The 19,824-nt window shown below is 35.5% G+C and overlaps 1 protein-coding gene and 1 non-coding gene across 2 annotated transcripts in view; both read left to right on the plus strand.

Moving 5' to 3' along the window:
• Megf8 (multiple EGF like domains 8) overlaps nt 1–19,824 on the plus strand; it is a 109,146-nt gene that overhangs the window by 18,171 nt on the left and 71,151 nt on the right. The window contains exons 7-14 of the mRNA XM_071591137.1: nt 4,961–5,297; nt 7,817–7,954; nt 9,778–9,955; nt 13,153–13,269; nt 14,146–14,333; nt 14,660–14,841; nt 15,200–15,448; nt 18,641–18,904. Of these exons, the coding sequence (XP_071447238.1) occupies nt 4,961–5,297; nt 7,817–7,954; nt 9,778–9,955; nt 13,153–13,269; nt 14,146–14,333; nt 14,660–14,841; nt 15,200–15,448; nt 18,641–18,904 (1,653 nt within the window). The remainder of the gene's footprint in view (nt 1–4,960; nt 5,298–7,816; nt 7,955–9,777; nt 9,956–13,152; nt 13,270–14,145; nt 14,334–14,659; nt 14,842–15,199; nt 15,449–18,640; nt 18,905–19,824) is intronic.
• Nucleotides 10,306–10,376, plus strand: TRNAG-CCC (transfer RNA glycine (anticodon CCC)). The gene has a single exon. It is a non-coding gene; the product is annotated as a tRNA-Gly (tRNA).

The raw sequence follows: 19,824 nt of genomic DNA on the forward strand, positions 1-19,824 counted from the left end.
GGATAAAAAGGTAGGATAAAGTGTAGTAAACATAGAGCAAGCCATGGATACAATATTTCTAGTAGAAATAAAAGCAGAACCGACAAACCTGGTCATTGTTCAGGGATACAAGGTGTGATCAAAAAAAGACAGGACTGATTTGTTTACTTGCTTATATCGATGGATACAGCTGTATCTAACTTGTTGCCCTCAAAGTACATGCCTTGGCTGACGACATACCTTTGCCAAAATTTCTTCCAGCTCTCGAACCCTGCCTGGTAAGCCGCCTTAATGATCCTGTTCAGGTCCACCATACAATTAGTTTTCATGTTGAATAGTCGAATTGGCACCCTTTCTAGGTTGATTTTAACTTTGGAAACAAAAAATAGTCTGAAGGAGCCACGTCTGGAGAGTAGGGTGGCCTGCGTAATCACGGAAGTTCCAGTTCTGGCAAAAAACTCTGTAACCAGCAGTGCTGTGTGAGCCAGCAAGTTATTGTGGTGGATATACCATGCATTGTTTCTCCATATATCCGGCCTCTTTTGGCTCACTGCGACCCTCAGCCTCTTCATAACCTTTAACTCGAAATCTTTGTTGACACTTTGACCTTGAGGGGCATATTCGTAATGAATCAGCCCTTGCCAATTGAAGAAACACACCAGCATGACCTTCACATTGCACCGGGACGTGCAAGCTTTCTTTGGTCGTGGAGAATGAGGACCTTTCCACTGAGAAGACTGTGCCTTTGTTTCAACATCGTAACCCAGGTTTTGTCTCCGGTTATGATTGTTTTAAGAAAATCTTGGTCGGCATTGGCTCGATTCAGGAGTTCCTGACAAATGTGCACACGATTTGTCTCTGTTCATCAGTCAGCACCTGTGGGATGAATTTTGATGCGACACGTGTCATGCCCAAAATACCTGTCAAAATTGTCAGACAGGATCCAAAACTAATGTTCACTTCCTTGGCTCTCTCCGTAACAGTTAATTGGCAATTTTCCCACTCCAAATGGTTCACCAATTTGGTATGGTTGGGGTCTGTCGAAGTGGAAGGCCGCCCTGTTCGCGAATCTTTATCTGTCGAGGTTCTGCCTGATTTAAGACGACTGTACCAATCAAATCACTGGCTTCAACTAATAGCTTCATTAACAATGAAGCTTGCTGAATCATTCCAAATGTCTCCGTCGCACTTTTGCCAAGTTTGAAACAAAATTTCACGTACGCACGCTGTTCCTCTAGCTCGTTCATTGCTGCCATTGCATGCGGCGACGAACAGTTTTAGACACGTACCGCTGCTGCTGTGTAATGGCTCGAAGTAAACAAATGCATCATATCTCGTTTTAGTCATCTGATGTGTTGCTAGATGGCGCACTGTGTCTCGTTTTGATCCGTTGAACATTTTGCATGGAATAAAATCAGTCCAGTCTTTTTTTGATTACAACCTGTACGTGCCACCAAGCAATCATAAGGAAAAAGAAGTTGATAGGATGTACGATCAGTTAGAGGATATAATCGCGTGTGTTCTTACGGTGAAACTTTTGGTAGTGATGGGGGATATGAATGCGATCGTAGGCGAAGGAAGAGATGGTGATTAGGTGGGGAACTACAGTTTAGACATGAAAAATGACCGCGGGGATGAAGTAATTGAATTCTGTTGGAGACAGGGGTTAGTCATTACCAATACCTGGTTTAGAGAACACAAAAGGCATAGGTATGCATGGAAAATGCCAGGTGACTCAGAAAGGTATCAGTTGGATTATATTATGGTTAGGAACAGTGTGATCAATTCGCACAGCTTCCTGGGAGCAGATGCAGGCTATAATCACAATTAAGTTGTTATGATGTGTAGTGTCCCTTTCAAAAAGCTAAGGCAGGGGCGGCGGGTTAGGGAATGGAATGTGGAAACATTAACTGGATTGGCAAGAAAGGAGTATCAGCAGGCTATAGAGATAATCATGAATGAAGGAAAAAGAGAACTGATGACTATCCAGGAAAAATGGGAACATATCAAAAAAGGGGTATCATAAGGCCCATAAAATGTAGGAACTGTTAATGGCAAAAGGACAAAGAAACCATGGATCATGGATGAGATGATTATAAAGATACGTGAGAGAAGAAAATGGAATAATTTAAACAAAGAGTTAGGCAAAATGAAATACAAAGAGTTAAATAATAAATTGAGACAGGTAACAAATAATGCAAAAGAAGCACGGTGAAAGACGCAGTGCGAGAATATGGAAAGTTTGTGGAGGAAGGGTGAAATTGGTGTGCTATACAAAAAGGTTAAAACTATCAGGAAGTACAAAGGGAAGATCTGTGTTAACAGTTAGAGATAAGGCAGGTAAGATAATAGTTGACACAGGAAAGATGCAAGATAGATGGAAGGAATATATAGAAGAACTGTATTGTAAAGAACTTAGACCAACAAAGTTAGACATAGAAAAGGAACATGACATAGATGAAGATGGCTTAGGTCCAGACATACTCGACAATGAGATAGAAAGGGCATTTAGGGAGATGAAATCAAATAAGTTGGTGGGGGTAGAAAATATTCCTGCGGAACTACTAAAAGGTTTACGGAAATGTGGGAGATTGAGTCTACAGGACCTGTATATGGACTGATTCATAGCATCTATGAAGAAGGCATCTGGCCAGAAGACTTTGTGAGATCATTGTTAGTTCCTATTCTGAAAAGGTGAAGGCTACATCATGTGAGGACTACAGGACAATAAGTTTGATATCCCATGCAGCTAAAGTGGTTCTCAGTATCATCAAAAGGATGGAGAGCAAGGCAAATGATTACTTATGGAATGATCAGTTAGGGTTTAGCAAGGGGAGAGGCATGCGTGATGCGATTGCAGTAATGAGATCCTAATCCAGAGGAATATAGAATACAATCAGGAAGTATTTGCCTGCTTGGTAGATTTCAAAAAGGCATTTGATAGATTGATTCGGGAAAAATTAATGAATATATTGCTGAAAATAGGAATAGATTGGTGGGATAGGAGGTTAATCAGTGACATGTTACATGCCTCAGACTTCTCAGGCGCTAGTGAGGAATTGAAAGTCCAGATGGGCAGTGATAGGAAGAGGTGTGAGGCAGGGTTGTCTGTAATGTGATGTTCAACGTTTATTTGGAGGAAATGATTTAAGAGGCTTGAGAAGAATTGGAGGGAGGAATAAAAGTAGGAGGGGAATTCCTAAAATCAGTTTGGTTTGCTGATGACCAAGCTCTAGTTTTCCTGTTAGCCAAGGGGTTGCAAGCATTGCTGAGTGAATTGGAAATTCAGTGCGATAGATATGGGATGAGAATCAATGTAAATAAAACAAAGGTTATGCGATTTTTCTAGAGAAAGGCTAAGGTTGACATTGAAATAGAAGGGCAAAAACTAGAGTAGGTGGAACAGTTTATGTATCTCGAAAGTGTTTTGGGCCAAAATGGTCAAAGTAGTAGGGATGTAAGGAGTAGAATGGTACTAGGCAAAGAGGTTTTCTCTAGGAGGAGTGAATTGATGAGAGGGACGTTGAGAAAGGATATTAAGAAAGGCTCATCAAAACTTTGATATGGAGTATAGTTATGTACGGTGCAGAAAAATGGTTGCTGAAGCAGGAGGATGGACGTAAGTTGGAGGCTTTTGAAATGTGGCTTTGGGGACGAATGGAAAAGGTGAAGTGGAGCAGAAGGAAAACAAATGAGGAAGTGCTAGGTATGGTGAGCGAGGAGAGGGGATTGTTGGGAGAAGTCGTAAGGAGGCAGAAAAAATAGATGGAAAGCAAATTGATTGGCAGTGGGATGTTGAAGACTAATAGAGAGGTGAATATTAGGCAAATGAGGAAAGGGCAGGAATAGGATAGGGATGTTGGACTGGATGATTGAGGAAGGAAGTACACAGAGATGGAGAGGAACTTGTTGTAGAGTACGATGTGAGGTTGTATTTTGAAAGGAGAAACAAAAAGAAAAAAATATTTATGTGGTAGTTGTGTCCATCCAAAACCTACCTTAACCAGCAGATTAACTAATAATAATAATGCGTCGTTATAGCTACAGTTCTCAACTACAGAAGAAAATAATTTTCTTCTAGGAAGACAATGCATGGGTGCACACCTGCATAGTTTTGATTGTTAAAATCATGGAGTTTAAGTTCCAGCTGTCACAGCATCCATGATATTTACCAACTTTGACCCCCAGTGAATTTTTTTATTTCCAAATTTGAAAAAATGACTCGACCAAAAACAATTAATGTCAAATGAAAAGGTCATCGACAGCTCTGGTTTTTTTTTAGAGCCTTTGGAATTCTTGCTTTTTGGATGGCTTGTAAAAGCTGGAGAAATGCAGAAAAAAAGGCAGTGAGCTATATACATATTAAGTCGAAAAATAAAAAAAATCTACTCAATATAATTTGTTTTTTTATTTTTTCCTATGGGTTTATTGAACAATTCTACTATGTATGCTTATGATAGATGAGTTAATGAATGGTGGACGTAATCTATTTGACTTCCTATAATCGTCATCCCAGTGCATATTTGTCGTTTAAAGTTAGAATCACATTCATATTCCACTGTCCAGGTTTTTATAGTCAGTTGAATGTGCTTTTATGTGGGTTCATATTGTATTGCAATTCCATACCATATCATTATTTAGGTGGGAAAATTTTTCTTAAAGTTTCATGCAGTATAATGATGATGTCACTGAAAAGCAAGGGATATAGTTTTGTTTGCTTCCTTAGCTGTTCTTGTTTTTGTGACTGAATGCCTAAAGGGGTAAACTATAAAGGAGCAACCAGAAATATTGAAAAAAAAAATTCTTTGAGAAGCCTTGATCATGGAATGACTTTTGGTTAATCATTTTCATCAATTATCCTGAATCTGTTTAATTTAGTTGAAAAGTGTAACACAGTGTAAGTTATTCAATTGTTACTATTAGAGCATTATTTTATGGAATAAGTGTTCATTAGAATATTTCACTTTCATTGCATTTACAGGAAACTTCAAATTCCAAAGAAAAAGAGGACTCCAAGGGAATTAATACTGATGATGATGAATCTTGGGTAGAATTGCATCCAAGGGGTGGAAAGACTCTTGATGTCCGTGTTGCAGCCCATAGCACTGTCTACTATGCACCCTCAAATTCTCTTTTGGTTTTTGGAGGTATTGTTGCTGGGGGAACTGCCCGTTTTTCCCGTCTCTCTGATCGGCTCTTTGCATATCATTTAGAAGAAGCTCAATGGGCTGAGCTTAGAGGCTATCCTGCTCAGCGACCAGTTTTAAGAGACCCCTATGTTCCTGGAGAAAGAGCTTTTCACACAGCTACCATAGTTGGTAAGGTTTTATGCACTTTAATAAATCTAAGTTTTTGGGTGCTAGCTGATTGTCGTGGTGGACTGAAAGGTTCACAGAAAATTTATTTACTCATAATAAAATTAATTTAAGTTAAAACCTCAACTTTTCAATGTAGGATATTTCAATAATACATAGTTTGTATTGAAAGTATTGGAAACACTTTAGGAAAATTAGATTTTTTTCAGGTATTGCTACAATGCCTCAAAATTCTTCAAAATACATCACTTGAGCATTGACTCACTTTTGCCAGTAGTTTATCCATGATTCAAAGGCCCCTCTATTAGGTAAATTCTGGAAGGTCCTTTAGGGTACGCATGAAAGCCTCTTTGATTGCACTTAGGGTCCTATGGTGGTGTCATTTGAGGGAGAATTTCACTTTTGGGAATGGAAAATAGTCTGCTGGTGCCAAGTTGGGTCTGTAAGGTGGCTGGGGGTCTTCTTCAATGCATGTCTTTGCAAGCAGACACTAGGCTCTGCCCAATACAATTTGTGATTATGCACACACTTAAACGACAGTTTGAATTCAGCATTTCATGCCCATTTTAGGAAAACATCGTTGCCAAAACTTTTTGTACAAACCTTGGACATATATGCCTCAGCTAATACCTTCATCCAAATCATGTGTTTTGTGCGTGGAACATTTTACTATTTGTGATGTTGGTAAATATAGTGAATTCTCATACAAAAAGCCTAATTTTCCGCGATCTTTCTCATTAAGTGAAACACTTGTTTATTGAAACAACTGTTTGGGTATAAGTCGATGTAAAGTATAATAGTGTGCTCTATGCTGAAAAAATAAATTATATGCCAAGTTAAATCCAAGAAAATTATATATGCATTGTTTAGGATCATGGATCCTGGTCACCCTTTCTTCTATTTCAGAATGAAGTAACTGGGAATGCAAACTTGATTTGTAAAAGCAAAAAAGAATCAAAATTAGTTTATTATTTATGATACTTACCTAATTCCTTTTTACTAGGAAGCTGTTTATAGATATTTTTGTATGCTGATAGCAAAATTTTGTAAAAATGCAACTCAGAATTATCATTAAATAAATTTCTGGCACGGATTGCCCCGTCCTTATTAGGGTGATGCCTTATACACATGGTACGATGCAACAGTTTCCTGTGATCTCCACATCACATTTAGCCTGCTGTTTTGGACTTAACACTTCTTGAAGGCTCATTGACTTTCTCAATGGTAAACAAGCAGGGGTTTAATAGTAAGATCAACACTTGCATCGCCCAAAATAGCAGCTTTAGACCGCCCTTCATTGGCTTGTGTTCGGGCAATGTATTCTCTCCTACTGTTACTGTAGAAATATAGGTTTTCTTTGGTATCATCTCTCTGAAGAGACCTGATTCATCACAATTAATCTTTTTGGGCTGGTAACCCTCAGAATCTATGAGCTTCATGAATTCACGAATAAAATACTCTACTGCTTTTGACTCAGAGCTTGCTGCTTCACCATATCTAACAACACCATGGTTGCTAGTTTTTCTTGTAAAATTCTCGAACCATGTATGACTCCCCTTAATTACTTCATCAGTCATTGATGATCCTGACATCTTCTAAACAAAGTCTGCAAAAATTACTTTCCCCTTCTCACAAATGATATTCTTGTTGATAGTGTTGAATTGCAATTGCTTTTCCTTGATCCATTTGAGAAGTAACCTTTCAACATCATTAAGAATACATTACCATTGCATGAATATTCTTGTCACTCACTTTGAAGCATCTTTCTCCTTAATTTTGTCCTAATTCTTGAAGAAATGGAAATTTTTGATATGCTTACTAGATCATACATTGTTCCCAATTTTGAATTACTTTACTTTTAATTTTCATGGCTATTTTTATTCTTTTGTGCTTCTCTTCTTCTAGATATTTCTTTGGGGTCATTTTTAAAACCGTACTAGTAAACTTTGCACCAAAGAATCAGTAATAATAAACCTGAAAACCTTTGGAAAAATGTGTGATCATTAGCCATTAAGGCTAGCTGAATGACTGCTAAACACAAACTCTAGTAATAGGCGCACTATCATTCCAGAAATTCCCCTCTCTTCATCACCTGCTATGCATAAAGTCACTCATTAAACAAGTCATTTATGGGGCCAATAATTTTTATTATAGTGCAAATCATTCACTATGCAAGGTGCTCATTAGGCAAGGTTTCACTTTACATTATTTTCCTTAAATTCACTGCATAATCTGTATTTTTAGCATTTACCTGTCCAATGGCATGTTGAAAAAGTTAATGAAAAATAGCATATATGTTTGTCAATCTGAAATATGAGTATTTGTAGTTGAAAACGGTGAATTTTCATCAGACTTTTGTTGAGTGGAAATTCACTGTGGAGTCTGAACTGTTCCACACCAATTAAAAGCAGTGTTTTTTTCTGGAGCTATTTTAATCTAGATTAGTTTTCCAATGTGTACCTTTTATCCAAAATGTTCCCGTAAAATTACAGTTTATGTAATATAACTTTTTACTCTTTAAGGAAATTATCTGATAGTGTTTGGAGGCTACTCTCATCGGCACAACAAGGAAGAAATATGCTATGACAACCAGATGTATTTCTACCACCTTGGATGCCATACATGGGTCAGTCATGAGATTTTACCTCATGTGGATAAAGGTAAATGTGCCGCTATGGTATTCATTATCTTTTCAGTATGTTTGAATGATTTTTTGGCCAACATTTTTTGTGGAAGGAAGCAAGTGTACAAATGGCACAGTAAAAACCAATCATATTTTTCATTTTAATTTTGATATCTGTTGCTCAGTCTTCTTCATGATGCATTCCCTTTCATGGTTATTCTATCTGGTTTTTGCATGTCGATTTTTATTTTTTCTTTTATTGTTACATGTGTGTTTACATAAATGCTTGCCTGTTTTAATACCTGTTTCATGCAGTTTTTAATCCATTACTGAAGTATGATATTCTGTGCATAATTTTACTTTTAATTTTTATTAAGGCACAAAATTGGTATTGGGCCAACAAGCAAACGGGTTCATTAAAACCGTTCCATAAAAAAATTGAGAGCTTATTTTTATATTCCTTTTATCTTGTAAACCTGGACCCATTAAAAAAGGATGTATTTTATCAGTGTCAGAAGTTTGCTTTTTTCTTTGTGATATAAGCTAAAAAAAATTAAATTTTGGTATAAATTATTTTTATTTATTCCCAATGTATGTATAAAAAAATGCAGTTATAGCTCCAATTTTCATACAGAAGTTTTTGCATTCTTCATAATTGATGATATACCATATTTTCTGGCCCATAAGATGCACTGGCACATAAGACACACTCCGATTTTTCAGGTCAGATTTTACGAAATAATACTTCATCAGTCAGAAAAGAATCGACATATTTTAATGTTATCGCTGAATGCAAAGAAAATAGAATTGTTAAATTTAAAAAATAGCAGCCGTATCATTGTTTATTCATTTTATAATCTTAGAAATTTGTCATCACTGCTACTAAATCATTTCTTCAGTTATTTTCACCATGGTTGTCTCTTTCTTCATACCCAGTGTCATCTACACTTACTTCTAGTACGTTGCTGATTTCACATTTTAAATAAAAGTTAGGATGGTCTCACTTTTGACTTTCAACCAGGACTTTTTCAACCAATTTATAAATGCTAGAAATTGATCGCTGTTTCATTCTTTCCGCTGGTGTGATGTCATGAGTTAACCTTATAACCTTTTCTATACTCAAGTGGCAGTTTTTGTGCTATTGTAGATTTGGTGCAAATGTACTGGCCATTTTTCTCCAAGAATCTCTTGGTTCATGACATTGTCCAGGGAGAACTGGCAATAGGCATACCTACCTATTGCTTATTTTCTTGTTTCAATTAAAATCATTTTTGTTGGAGCAGTAATCCCATTCTTCTTGTGAGTTATTATCCAGTTCTTAACATGTTCCTCAAGCTTTTGCCATTTAGTAGCACACCAACAAAGTTTTTTACTTATATTTGTCCTAACCGTCCTTGTTTTTACTTATTTGTCCACCTTCTGTTGCTTTTAAAACAATTTTGGTATAATCAAAATTCGAATTAAAAGCAACTAGACAAACTGGAATTGTAACTAAACGTACTACATTGAATATATTTACAATTTATGTGGAATTTTTCAAGGAAATACTTTCAAGGGAATCACAAAACTCCATTGATTACTACTGGCTCAAAACAGTGAGATTGTTGAAATTTATAATAAAAGCAACCTTTTTCTATGCCTGATGCAGGAAAAAATACATAATATAGTATTAATCTGTCAAATTGGCTTGCATCTTATTGGTTGACGTTATACCCATATACCCTCTGTCTATAAGGTGCAGGCTGATTTTAGAGCACATTTTGGAGTAAAAAAATGCATACCATGGGCTGGTAAATATAGTATATTGCCCTCTAATAATTAAATCTCGCTGTACAGTAAAGGGATTTTTATTTCTTCAAGACTGGGGCTACCCTAAGAGCCAAGGAGTTTTTGCCCATGCAATGGACAAGCGCAATGGAAATACACTCCTAGTTGTTGGAGGTTACCATGGGAATATCAACAGTGATTTACTTGCATATTCACTGCCACCCACTCTTGCTCCTGCCCCTGAGGTTTCACCAGAACAGTCTTGCTGCAAGTAAGTATCACATGGTATTTCACCTTTAAGGTTAGTTGCTTGGTATTCCATTCTAATATACTTTTTTCCTGTCAGCATAGCTTCAGGCATTGTAGGTCCACAATGTCTGCACTATATTGAGCTCTTAATTCAATATTGAATTATGTTAACAATAAACAAGGAAAACCCGGAATGATCTTTGACCTAATCAAGGCTTTTGACAATGTAAATCATGAAATACTACTGGCAAAATTTGATTGGATAGGAATGAAGGAAGTAGCTAATAAATGGCTTGGATCCTTCCTTCACAACCGGACACATGTTGTGTTTTTTAACTGCCTATGGTCAAAGTTGCGGCATGTCATGGTACGGCACTGCTGGTGTAGTGGTATCATGCAAGATTCCCATTCTTGCGACCCGGGTTCGATTCCCGGGCAGTGCACATCTTTTTTTTTCCTCTTTTTAGTTGTCAAATCTCAATAGCATTCTATTTGCTGACCCCGGTGGCGGCGGGGTAACGTCCTCGTCTGCCGTTCCAAGGGTCGCGGGTTCGATTCCCACCTGGGTGAGTTTTCCTCCACCTAGGGCTTGGGTGTTTGTGAATGTGACCATTGTTATCGTTGTTAATAGTTCGATGTAAAGGCCAAAATGTGCTGTTTTTGGACTAATACTGAATAAATAAATAAATAAATAAAATAAATAAAGTTCTCTTCTGACCACTTGTCATACTGCAAAGGGACTTCCTCAGTTATTCCCCCCCTAAAGGCCTCTGTTGTTTACAATTTACATAAATGATCTCCCTGTGACCTTGGGTGAGATAGACTACATTAAAATATTGCTATATGCATATGTTACCAATTCCATATCGTCAATATCCCAAAGAAAAAATTTATTCATAATTCCAGAGTAGGTACGAAAGGCAGATGATCTGACTCTCAATGTAAATAAAATCCAAATGCTATGCTTTTTGCATGATACAAATCCAATGGAAAGTCCATTGATACAAATAAATGAAAAATGGCAGTAAACTCTCGATTATCCATGCTAATGGGTGCAGTATTAAGCACAGGCAATCAAAAAAACACGGATAACCAAAGCATGTGGAATTTATGGTTGTGATAATAATGGATATACATGTAAACTCGTCTTTATCATTCCGTGTGATTAATTTGAGTATTTTAGCAATGGGAAGTACATACTTTCCATTTTTCCATCATTTTATGAAGTTAGAACTATTATAGTGTTACAAGAATACAGAACTTACATCAAGTGACGAGCAGGTGAAGGGCAAAAACTAGAGTAGGTGGAACAATTTACGTATCTCAGAAGTGTTTTGGGTCAAAATATCAAAGCGGTAGAGATGTAAGATGAAGAATTACACTAGGCAAAGAGGCTTTCACAAGGAGGAGGGAGTTAATGACAGGAACATTGAGAAAGGATGTTAAGAAAGGCTCATCAAAACTTTGATCTGGAGCATAGTTGAGTACGGTGCAGAAACATGGTTGCAGAAGCAGGTAGATGGTTGTAAGTTAGAGAATTTTGAAATGTGGCTTTGGAGAAGGATGGAAAAGTTGAAGGAAGTGCTAGGTATGGTGGGCGAGGAAAGAGGATTGTTGGGAGAAATTGTAAGGAGGCAGAAAAAATGGATGGAAAGCATATTGATTGGCAGTGGAATGTTGAAGACTAATAGAGGGGTGAATATTAGGCAAATTGGGAGAGGGCGGGAATAAAATAGGGATTTTAGACGTGATTAAGAGAGGAAGGAAGTGCACAGAGATTAAGTGGAACTTGTTGTAGAGTAGGATTTTGGGTTGTATTTTGATAGGAGAAACAAATTATTTTTTGTTTGATAGTTGTGTCCGTCCAAAACATACCTTAACCGGTAGATCACCTTTACAAACAAAATATCTTATATTTTTAACCATTACAATGGTCTCTGGGCAAGTAAAAATTATTATAATTTGTGGTGCTTATTATTTTAGGTATTCATTTCCACCGATATTTTGTTATTTCCAAGATGTCAGTTGATGTGATATTGATAATCACTAGTTTAATATGGAGAGACCTTTAATCCATAATCCAAATTGTAGAGATAGTTGACTTAAGGTAGTTGATATATTGTGCGAGTGGGACTTTTAGTTTAATTAATTTAGACTGCTGGAAGAAGTTACTTGGGACTTTTTTATAGAGTTAGTATATACTTTACATTTTAAATTATTTACCAAGCTAATGCCTTGTGCATAGACTGTCACCTTTGTCAACTCTAACTTTATGATAAAGAAAGTTACCTGTGATTTCAACAGTTCTTTTATGTATTGAAGGCTTCAGCCATTTGTTAGCCATAAGTATTGCACGTATATTCTTTCTTACTATAGTTATAGTTTGTTAAAATGAACAGGTAGATTGAAATGAAATTATTGACTTTGTGATTCCACACACTTTAATTAAAAAACACAACCCAGGTTTCGATGTTGAACGTCATCATCAGATCACACCTAATAATGACATTCAATGTTGAAACCTGGGTAGTTCTTTTTAAATAAAGTGTGGAATTGCAAAGTCAATAATTTCATTTCAATATGTTATGCAAATTCTATAAAGTTATGCAGGAGACATTAATTTTTTTAAACAGGTTGACTTTGATCATTAAGTTGGATCATTTTGATATTCATTCATCACATAATGTTGGATCATGGATGGTGTATAGTCTTAGCTTATCCATGAGCAGATGTACTGTATTGCATGCATAAGGCATACTTAGGCTCAATGGGTTGACTTTTGAGTCATGAATTGTTTTTGGTTCAGGTTGAACTCTTGAGGCATCTGGATTGAGACTGGAATAAGATACTTAAGCAGAGATAGTCAGAGGGAAGGAAAGGGTGAGCAAAAGGGATTAGTATTAGGTGGTGGGGAAGGTAACAACATTAAAATCAGTGTGCATTATGCGAGGTTAAGCAGAGAAAGAAGAGTGATAGGAGTGTTCGGGATGAGGAGTTTGTATATCTGTAAAGTTGTAGTGCCATGACAGTAATGGATATTGAATAGAATTAGGCATTGTTCAAAATTCACTGTTTAAAATATGGGTATAGTTTAATAAGTGGTTATACTGGGATTTTTCTCTAATCCCTGTATGTAATGCCTCCATATTTGCAAATGATTTTCTATAATTCCATTTTTCCCTAGCATTTCTATTAATTCCGTCTTTTTCTGGTAATTAGCCACAGGAAGATTTTGGAATGTACCTCTGATCCAGAGTGTGGCTGGTGCTCAGCTGATGAAACCTGCTATGGGCGCACATTGACTGCCAATTGTACCACGAATTTACAAACTACAAGGTGATTATGGCTGTGATAATTCTCAACGAATTTTCTTACATCTTATATTCATCCATTCTTTATATATTTTAATATCAAATTTTATATGATTAATGGAAAATTTCCTTGTTCAGTGTGTATATAAAAATACTAGGGGTGTTTGAACAAGATTTTTTCAATGAATACAATATACGATTCTCAGTTAATGAATAATGAACAACTTGAATCAACAATTCATAATTATTTAATTAAATGAGTGCAACAAAATAAAAGGTATGACTACTAAGCAAATTGCTTTTATTATTAAAAAGTGAATTATAATGATTGACTACCCATCCCTATTTCCTTCCCAAAGCTATAATGATTGGTTTAATGACAAATATTGGCATTTGATCTGTGAAGGAAATCATCCAGTACTTCTTCATTGTTCCATAATGCAAAATATGGTAGCATTTGCCAATTTGACATTGATTAATACAGTTACCTTCCATGGACTTACCCAGCATCAGTCTGCATGTTAGTTAATAAATAATGAAAGGGTTCACCTCATACTTGATCCCATTAGGGTAATTGATCATGCATTGAGTGAGTTCCTTTCTGTGAGATATTGATTTCCAAGATAATCTAGTCCCTGGAAAACCATGCAGTTTGAGTTTTATTAGCGTGCTTAATCCCATGCATTCCAAGTAGCTGTTTACTTTTCTTCCTAATTGGCCCTTAAACCCCTTAAAAGAACCGAGACTATTATTTTTCAATTTTATATAAATTGGCACTACATCAGTGCTTTAAAAATACTCAAATTAGGAGACTAACCAAATTGAAGACATTGAGGAAGCAAGTATCAAGTTAATGTTTCATTACTTTTACATTTAGAAATATTTTATTTTGTAATTTCAGATGCCCAGGCATTTGCCCTGCTCTTGGAGATTGCCATTCCTGCCTCATTCATGGAAAAATTAACAAAGCAAATAGGAAGGCACTAGAATTGTCTGCCGAATCATTCACACCTGTATCTGTTTCCCATAAGCTCCGCCTGGGGCAGTGCACATGGTGTGTTCAGAATGCACGCTGTCATCACAAAGATGGTAAATACCTCATAAATTTGTTGATCATTTAATAAAAAATATTATAAAGGCATTTTAGACTATAAAAAATAGTATGCTGACATAATTAATACTGTTGGTCATGATGTATAAACAAAAATCAGTGTAGTGAATTTTTGTCAGGAATATTATAGAAAAAGTTCCATTTGGAAACGTGAAGTTGACAGTATGCTTTGAAAATATGCTTAATATTTTTGAATGATAATTTTTGACTTTTTCAGTTGCAGATAAGTATATGAAATGTGTACCTTATAGATATTTTTCTTAATTAATGAGTACTATTATAAATGCATTTTTATCATCTTCAGATAACTTTGGAGTCTGTGGGACTCAAGAAGATACAGCAAGTGGTGATGGGCCACCTGTAGGATGGTGGGGGCCCCAGGGAACAGAAGTATTAAGGGTTCAGCAGTGCCGAACCCTGGATCGTCGCCCAGGGCTTACATTTCTAAAGTATAAGCATCCAGCTAACTATACTCATCCAGATTATGTGAGTTTCATGATCTTTACATGAAGTAGGAGTACATCCACCTTTTCATCAGGATTTAAATTTTGTTTTTAAGCTTTCATTCACTCTCGATGAATTTGTTTGTTGGTTGATATTTTTTATTAGATTGGTACTTTGAACTCTCTGGAAGATTTCAATGGCTGTACATATGGTGGAAGAAATAATTAACTCTTGTTTTATGTCAAAAATATGTAATTCACATTTTTAAAATGTTATGTGTGAAGAATGAATGATCTTTAGATACTAGAGAAAATATCAGGGAAAGTGTAATAGGTTTACTGATTACTGTGTACTCATAGTATTTATAACTTAGTAAAATCATCAAAAATTCTTATTTCAGGTTGGCATAATAAATGCTACAACTGCTGATTTTAATCTACCTGGAGCATTTGGTACACGGACAGAACTGCCTCTTGGAGGAGAGGTTCGTGCAAGGCTATTGGGATTTCTTTGGCCCCCACAGTCATCATTACTACCTTCAACAGCAAAAGTTGCAATTGGGCGTACTGGGGCCACTATAAGAATATGTGCAAGTTATTCATCAGCAAGTCTTTCAGTCTCCAGACCTCGTACCAACCCTCCTGAATTGGTATGTATCCTTGTTTTCTTAGCATAAGAATTGTAAAAATAAATAATTACCATTCATTTTAGTGGAGGTGTCAGACTTGTATGCAGTAGCACATATTTTAGAAGCCCTTGCTCTCAAACTCTCATTTTGAAATGAAAAAACCCTCATCTTATATTTAGTAAAAATATAATTATCTAAATACTGTGATCACTTTGTAAAATAATTGGTTATTTCTCTTTGTTTGAAATACAACATCCTCTTCCAAAAAACTGAAGTATTGCCATCTTTTGCAATGAACAGCTTTAGCATTTTTTGCCTGTGGTGTTCTTACTTGGATACAATCACTACTTGATCCATTGGCTGAATGATAGAGATCATATTTGAAGGAAAAAGTGTAACAAATACATGGGTCATTCTAGAAGTCCTTAGAAAAATATGGGAAAAAAATATTTTGGGCAGACTTGCTTTATTTTTTGACATAATCACCTTTTAGCTTGATTCACTTTTCCTAGCGTTCCTCCAACTATTTTCTATTACTATTCTAGCGTTTCTCAACTATTATTATTTTCTTGGGGGAGTATTCGTTTCAACTCTTCAGGAAGTTGATTAAACAGCAGACTTCCTGAAACTTCTGGGGTTTTTTGTAGTACTGCTACTCTGCAATGGCCATTATGAAGATTTTCCTCACCCCTGGTGTCGTACTTGTGAACATCCATATTTCTGACCCGTGAATGGGTTTTGGTGCAGGCATACAAAGTCACATTATACATATATATACAGGGAACGGTCATAATTTTGTGACATTTGAAATACTCCCTGCAGGATTTTCTTTCATTTAGTTTAAATATAACCCTTAGTGCACGTTTTTGAAGTGTGAGTATTCTATTGATGTTTCCATGTGCTGAACTCCCCCAGCAGACGATGCCATATCGAGCTATGGACTCAAATATACCATGGTATACTAGGATTAATACTTCTGTATTATTGTAGTTGGCAAGATTTTTTAAAAGGAAAAGGGCTGAACATATTTTTTTACGACATTTTTCCATTTGAAACCTCCAGCTTAATTTGTAATCTATTTCTAAACCCAATAAGGTGGTATGTTCTAACTCGGATATCAATTGATTTCCTATTTCTACAGAAATATTTGACTGAAGGTCTCTATTACAAAATATCTAGTAAACTGTTTTTCTTGCATTAAGTTGTAAATTATTTACATTCAGCCATTGAGTGACTGAATTCACCATGGCATACATATCTATTTCTAATTGAGATGATCTAGTATGACCTGCTATTAGACTTACGTCATCTGCATAGAGCACCATGTTATTATTTTCTGGAGAGATTATGGCTTTTTCAACGTCGTTCACATACAACAGGAAAAGTAAAGGCCCTAATACAAAACCTTGTGGAACATCATATTTAATAGTTTTCATTGTTGATTTGTAGGTAGGACCATTTTTTCCGACAATTTCTACACACTGTTTCCTATTTTCCAAAAGATATGTAAGCCAGAGATGAGCTACTCCCCTGATACCATAATGTCCTAGTTTAGTTAAAAGAATGTCAGATTTTATAGAATCAAAGGCTTTTGATAGATCCATATTTACTCCATATAGGGGGAATAGTCACACAATCACTGCATGCAGTTTCTACACTTTTATTTTTTGTGAAACCATGCTGTGACTGAGAAAGAACTTTATTTTTTGTGAGGAATTTTAATAGTCTTTCTTCCATCAATTTTTCAAGTATTTTTGAAATACATGACATTAGTGAGATTGGCCTGTAATTATGCAGTTGGTCTTTGACTCCCTTTTTATGTAGTGGAATAACTTTGGTTATTTTTAATTCTTCAGGAAATTGCCCAGTTAGAAATGATTCATTGGCAATATTGGTAATAGGTAAAGTGAAGCATTCTTGACATAAAGTTTTAGTAGATAATTTGATATGCCATCATGTCCACTGGATTTTTTGTTTTTTTAGTTTCTTGATTACATTTCTGACTTCATTTTCTGAGGTGGGATTTAAGCCTCAAATAGACATCTGTGTTGGTGATGACCTCGTTCGGCAAAAATCATTTTCCCCTGATTCATTTGATCAAGTTTGGAAAAAAAAGTCGCTTCTGCTGAGGGCAAGCATGGCACCTATTTTGCTGAGATTTTTTCACACCTGCATAACAGAAATCTTGTGACATGCCTGTTACCTCTACTATTTCGTGAACTTTGATTCATCGATCATTCAAAACCATATGGGAAGTCACTTCCACAGGATGTCAAACATTTATGGATGAATGACTACGTTTAAACTCGTTTACTCAATTGTAAACAGTTGCAAACACAGCAGCAGATGTGGCATGAACTTTTTCGCACTTAGTTTTTATCATTTTCTGTACTAAGCCTCTTGGAAAGAAGTGCTTAATCACCGCACGTAACTTAATTTTTTCTATTCTTCTAAATAAACAAAAGTTTGTTGCTTCAATCGACTATGAAAATGAACCCACATGATGGATACATAATAGGGATATAGCTATAACTTTATAACAGCAGGCTAGTATAAGATGAGGTTTACTAAAAGCAAACCTTTTCCAATACTATGGATACCATCTCTTGGATTTTCTAAAATTGAAAGACTAAATTCTCTCCTTTTTCTGAAACCAGGGCATCCTTGCTGCGGTGAGCATTAATAAAAGAATGGCTTACTCAGAAAGAAATTCTTCTATTCTAAGTTATTCACAAACTTCAGAAAAAAATGTTGTCTGGAACTATTCTTAAAAATTTCCAGATGCATTTTCATCATTTTATCAGAATCACTGTAATCATGAATTGAATAATTTGCTTCTGACCCTTTGAAGTAAAATGGGTTTTTCCCTTGAATTTGAGGTCATTCTCCTTTTGGGTAAATATGGTGACTTCTAGTCATAAGAGGCAAGCTGAATACCTTGAGAAAACAAGTGAATCTATATGTAGTACATATTTCTCATATCTATATTTAGGGTATAATTTTGCAAGAAATTACATATTTTTATCTAGAATAAAGTGAAAGTCTTGAATTGCTCACCTGTTTGATAGTGTGTTGAATTAGTGTAATGTATCAGCTGGATTTTAGTAGCAGGCAGTAGGACGCATATTTTTTTCTTGGATTATTTGATACATTATGCCTCAGTTTCATTAGTTTGGATTTTGCACATTGCCATTTTACTTTCTAATCTTCCAGGAACTTGTAGCCAACTTGACTGCTGAAAACAGGAATTGCACTCTTGCACTCTGGCCGCAAACCTCAGGTGACCCTGTAATTCTTGGGAAAACTGAACTTCATGGCAAAATTCGTGCTCAAGATGCTCCTTCTTCACCCTGGAATGGAAGGCATCTTGTTGACTTTGAAGCCAGAAAAACAGTTAGGGGAAGTGGTCCATCAAGTGCCCACCATCATTCTAAGATGGAATTATTGTACAATTATAATTCAGAAGACAGTAATAAAGTGAGTATATCTAAGTTTTTAGTCCTTTATATGGGAGTATTCGTTCCTTTCAAACTTATGTGATTAAAATTGAGTATTTTATGAATAATTCAATTTGTTTTTGAATATTCCAGTTGTTGACACTTCCTTTTCAATTTTAGTAGCACTGATAATTCATTTGAGTGAATAGTTGTAGCACATTTTTATAAAAGTTTTCAACAACAAATTAAATTGTCTAGATAAATTAAAATAAGAATACAGCATAGATAATTTACTCATCTGCTGATCATTTCTTGGGAAAACTGCAAAAATGTTGAAAATTGGAAAAATAAAAGTTGGTTTTAGCTCTCTAATAGATTTCTCATAGTGATTTCAAGTCCCGAGTATAGGGTTAGTTGATCAAACCTGTAATACATATACATGTAGGGAAACATCTTTGCATCTAAATGAAAAACTTAAAGTTGAATATATAAGTAAATGAATTAATGTGAGGATAATTTGTGGAGCAATTTTAGATTTGCTGTCAATGGGTCTTCATTACTGTATTAAAAATTGCTACATTTGATATCTGCTTCTGTCTGCTAATTTCAGTAGCCATGCATCAAATTGCTTCAGAACTAAAATATTTTCCTAATACTCTTAAGACCATATATTTCATCTCCATATGACATGATTTCGTAATCATAGACAATTATGCTCTGGGTCCTCATAAATGAAAAGTTATCCTGTTTTTGTAAGTTAATGTAATTAAATTAAAACTAAATCCATTGGCTTCAAATTACTTAAAAATTTTTCATCAGCATTTTTGAAATATAATATAATAGATTAAAAATTGTCATATTTAAATGCATTTTTATTATAGTTGAGGGTCTCCAGTACAATAAAAATCATTAGAAAAAATCAATGATTTAGGATGTACTAGAAAATGGAAAATTTCCATG

This window comes from Hetaerina americana, unplaced genomic scaffold (genome assembly GCF_022747635.1).
Source record: "Hetaerina americana unplaced genomic scaffold, ioHetAmer1.1.p SCAF_1, whole genome shotgun sequence".
Lineage (NCBI taxonomy): Eukaryota > Metazoa > Arthropoda > Insecta > Odonata > Calopterygidae > Hetaerina > Hetaerina americana.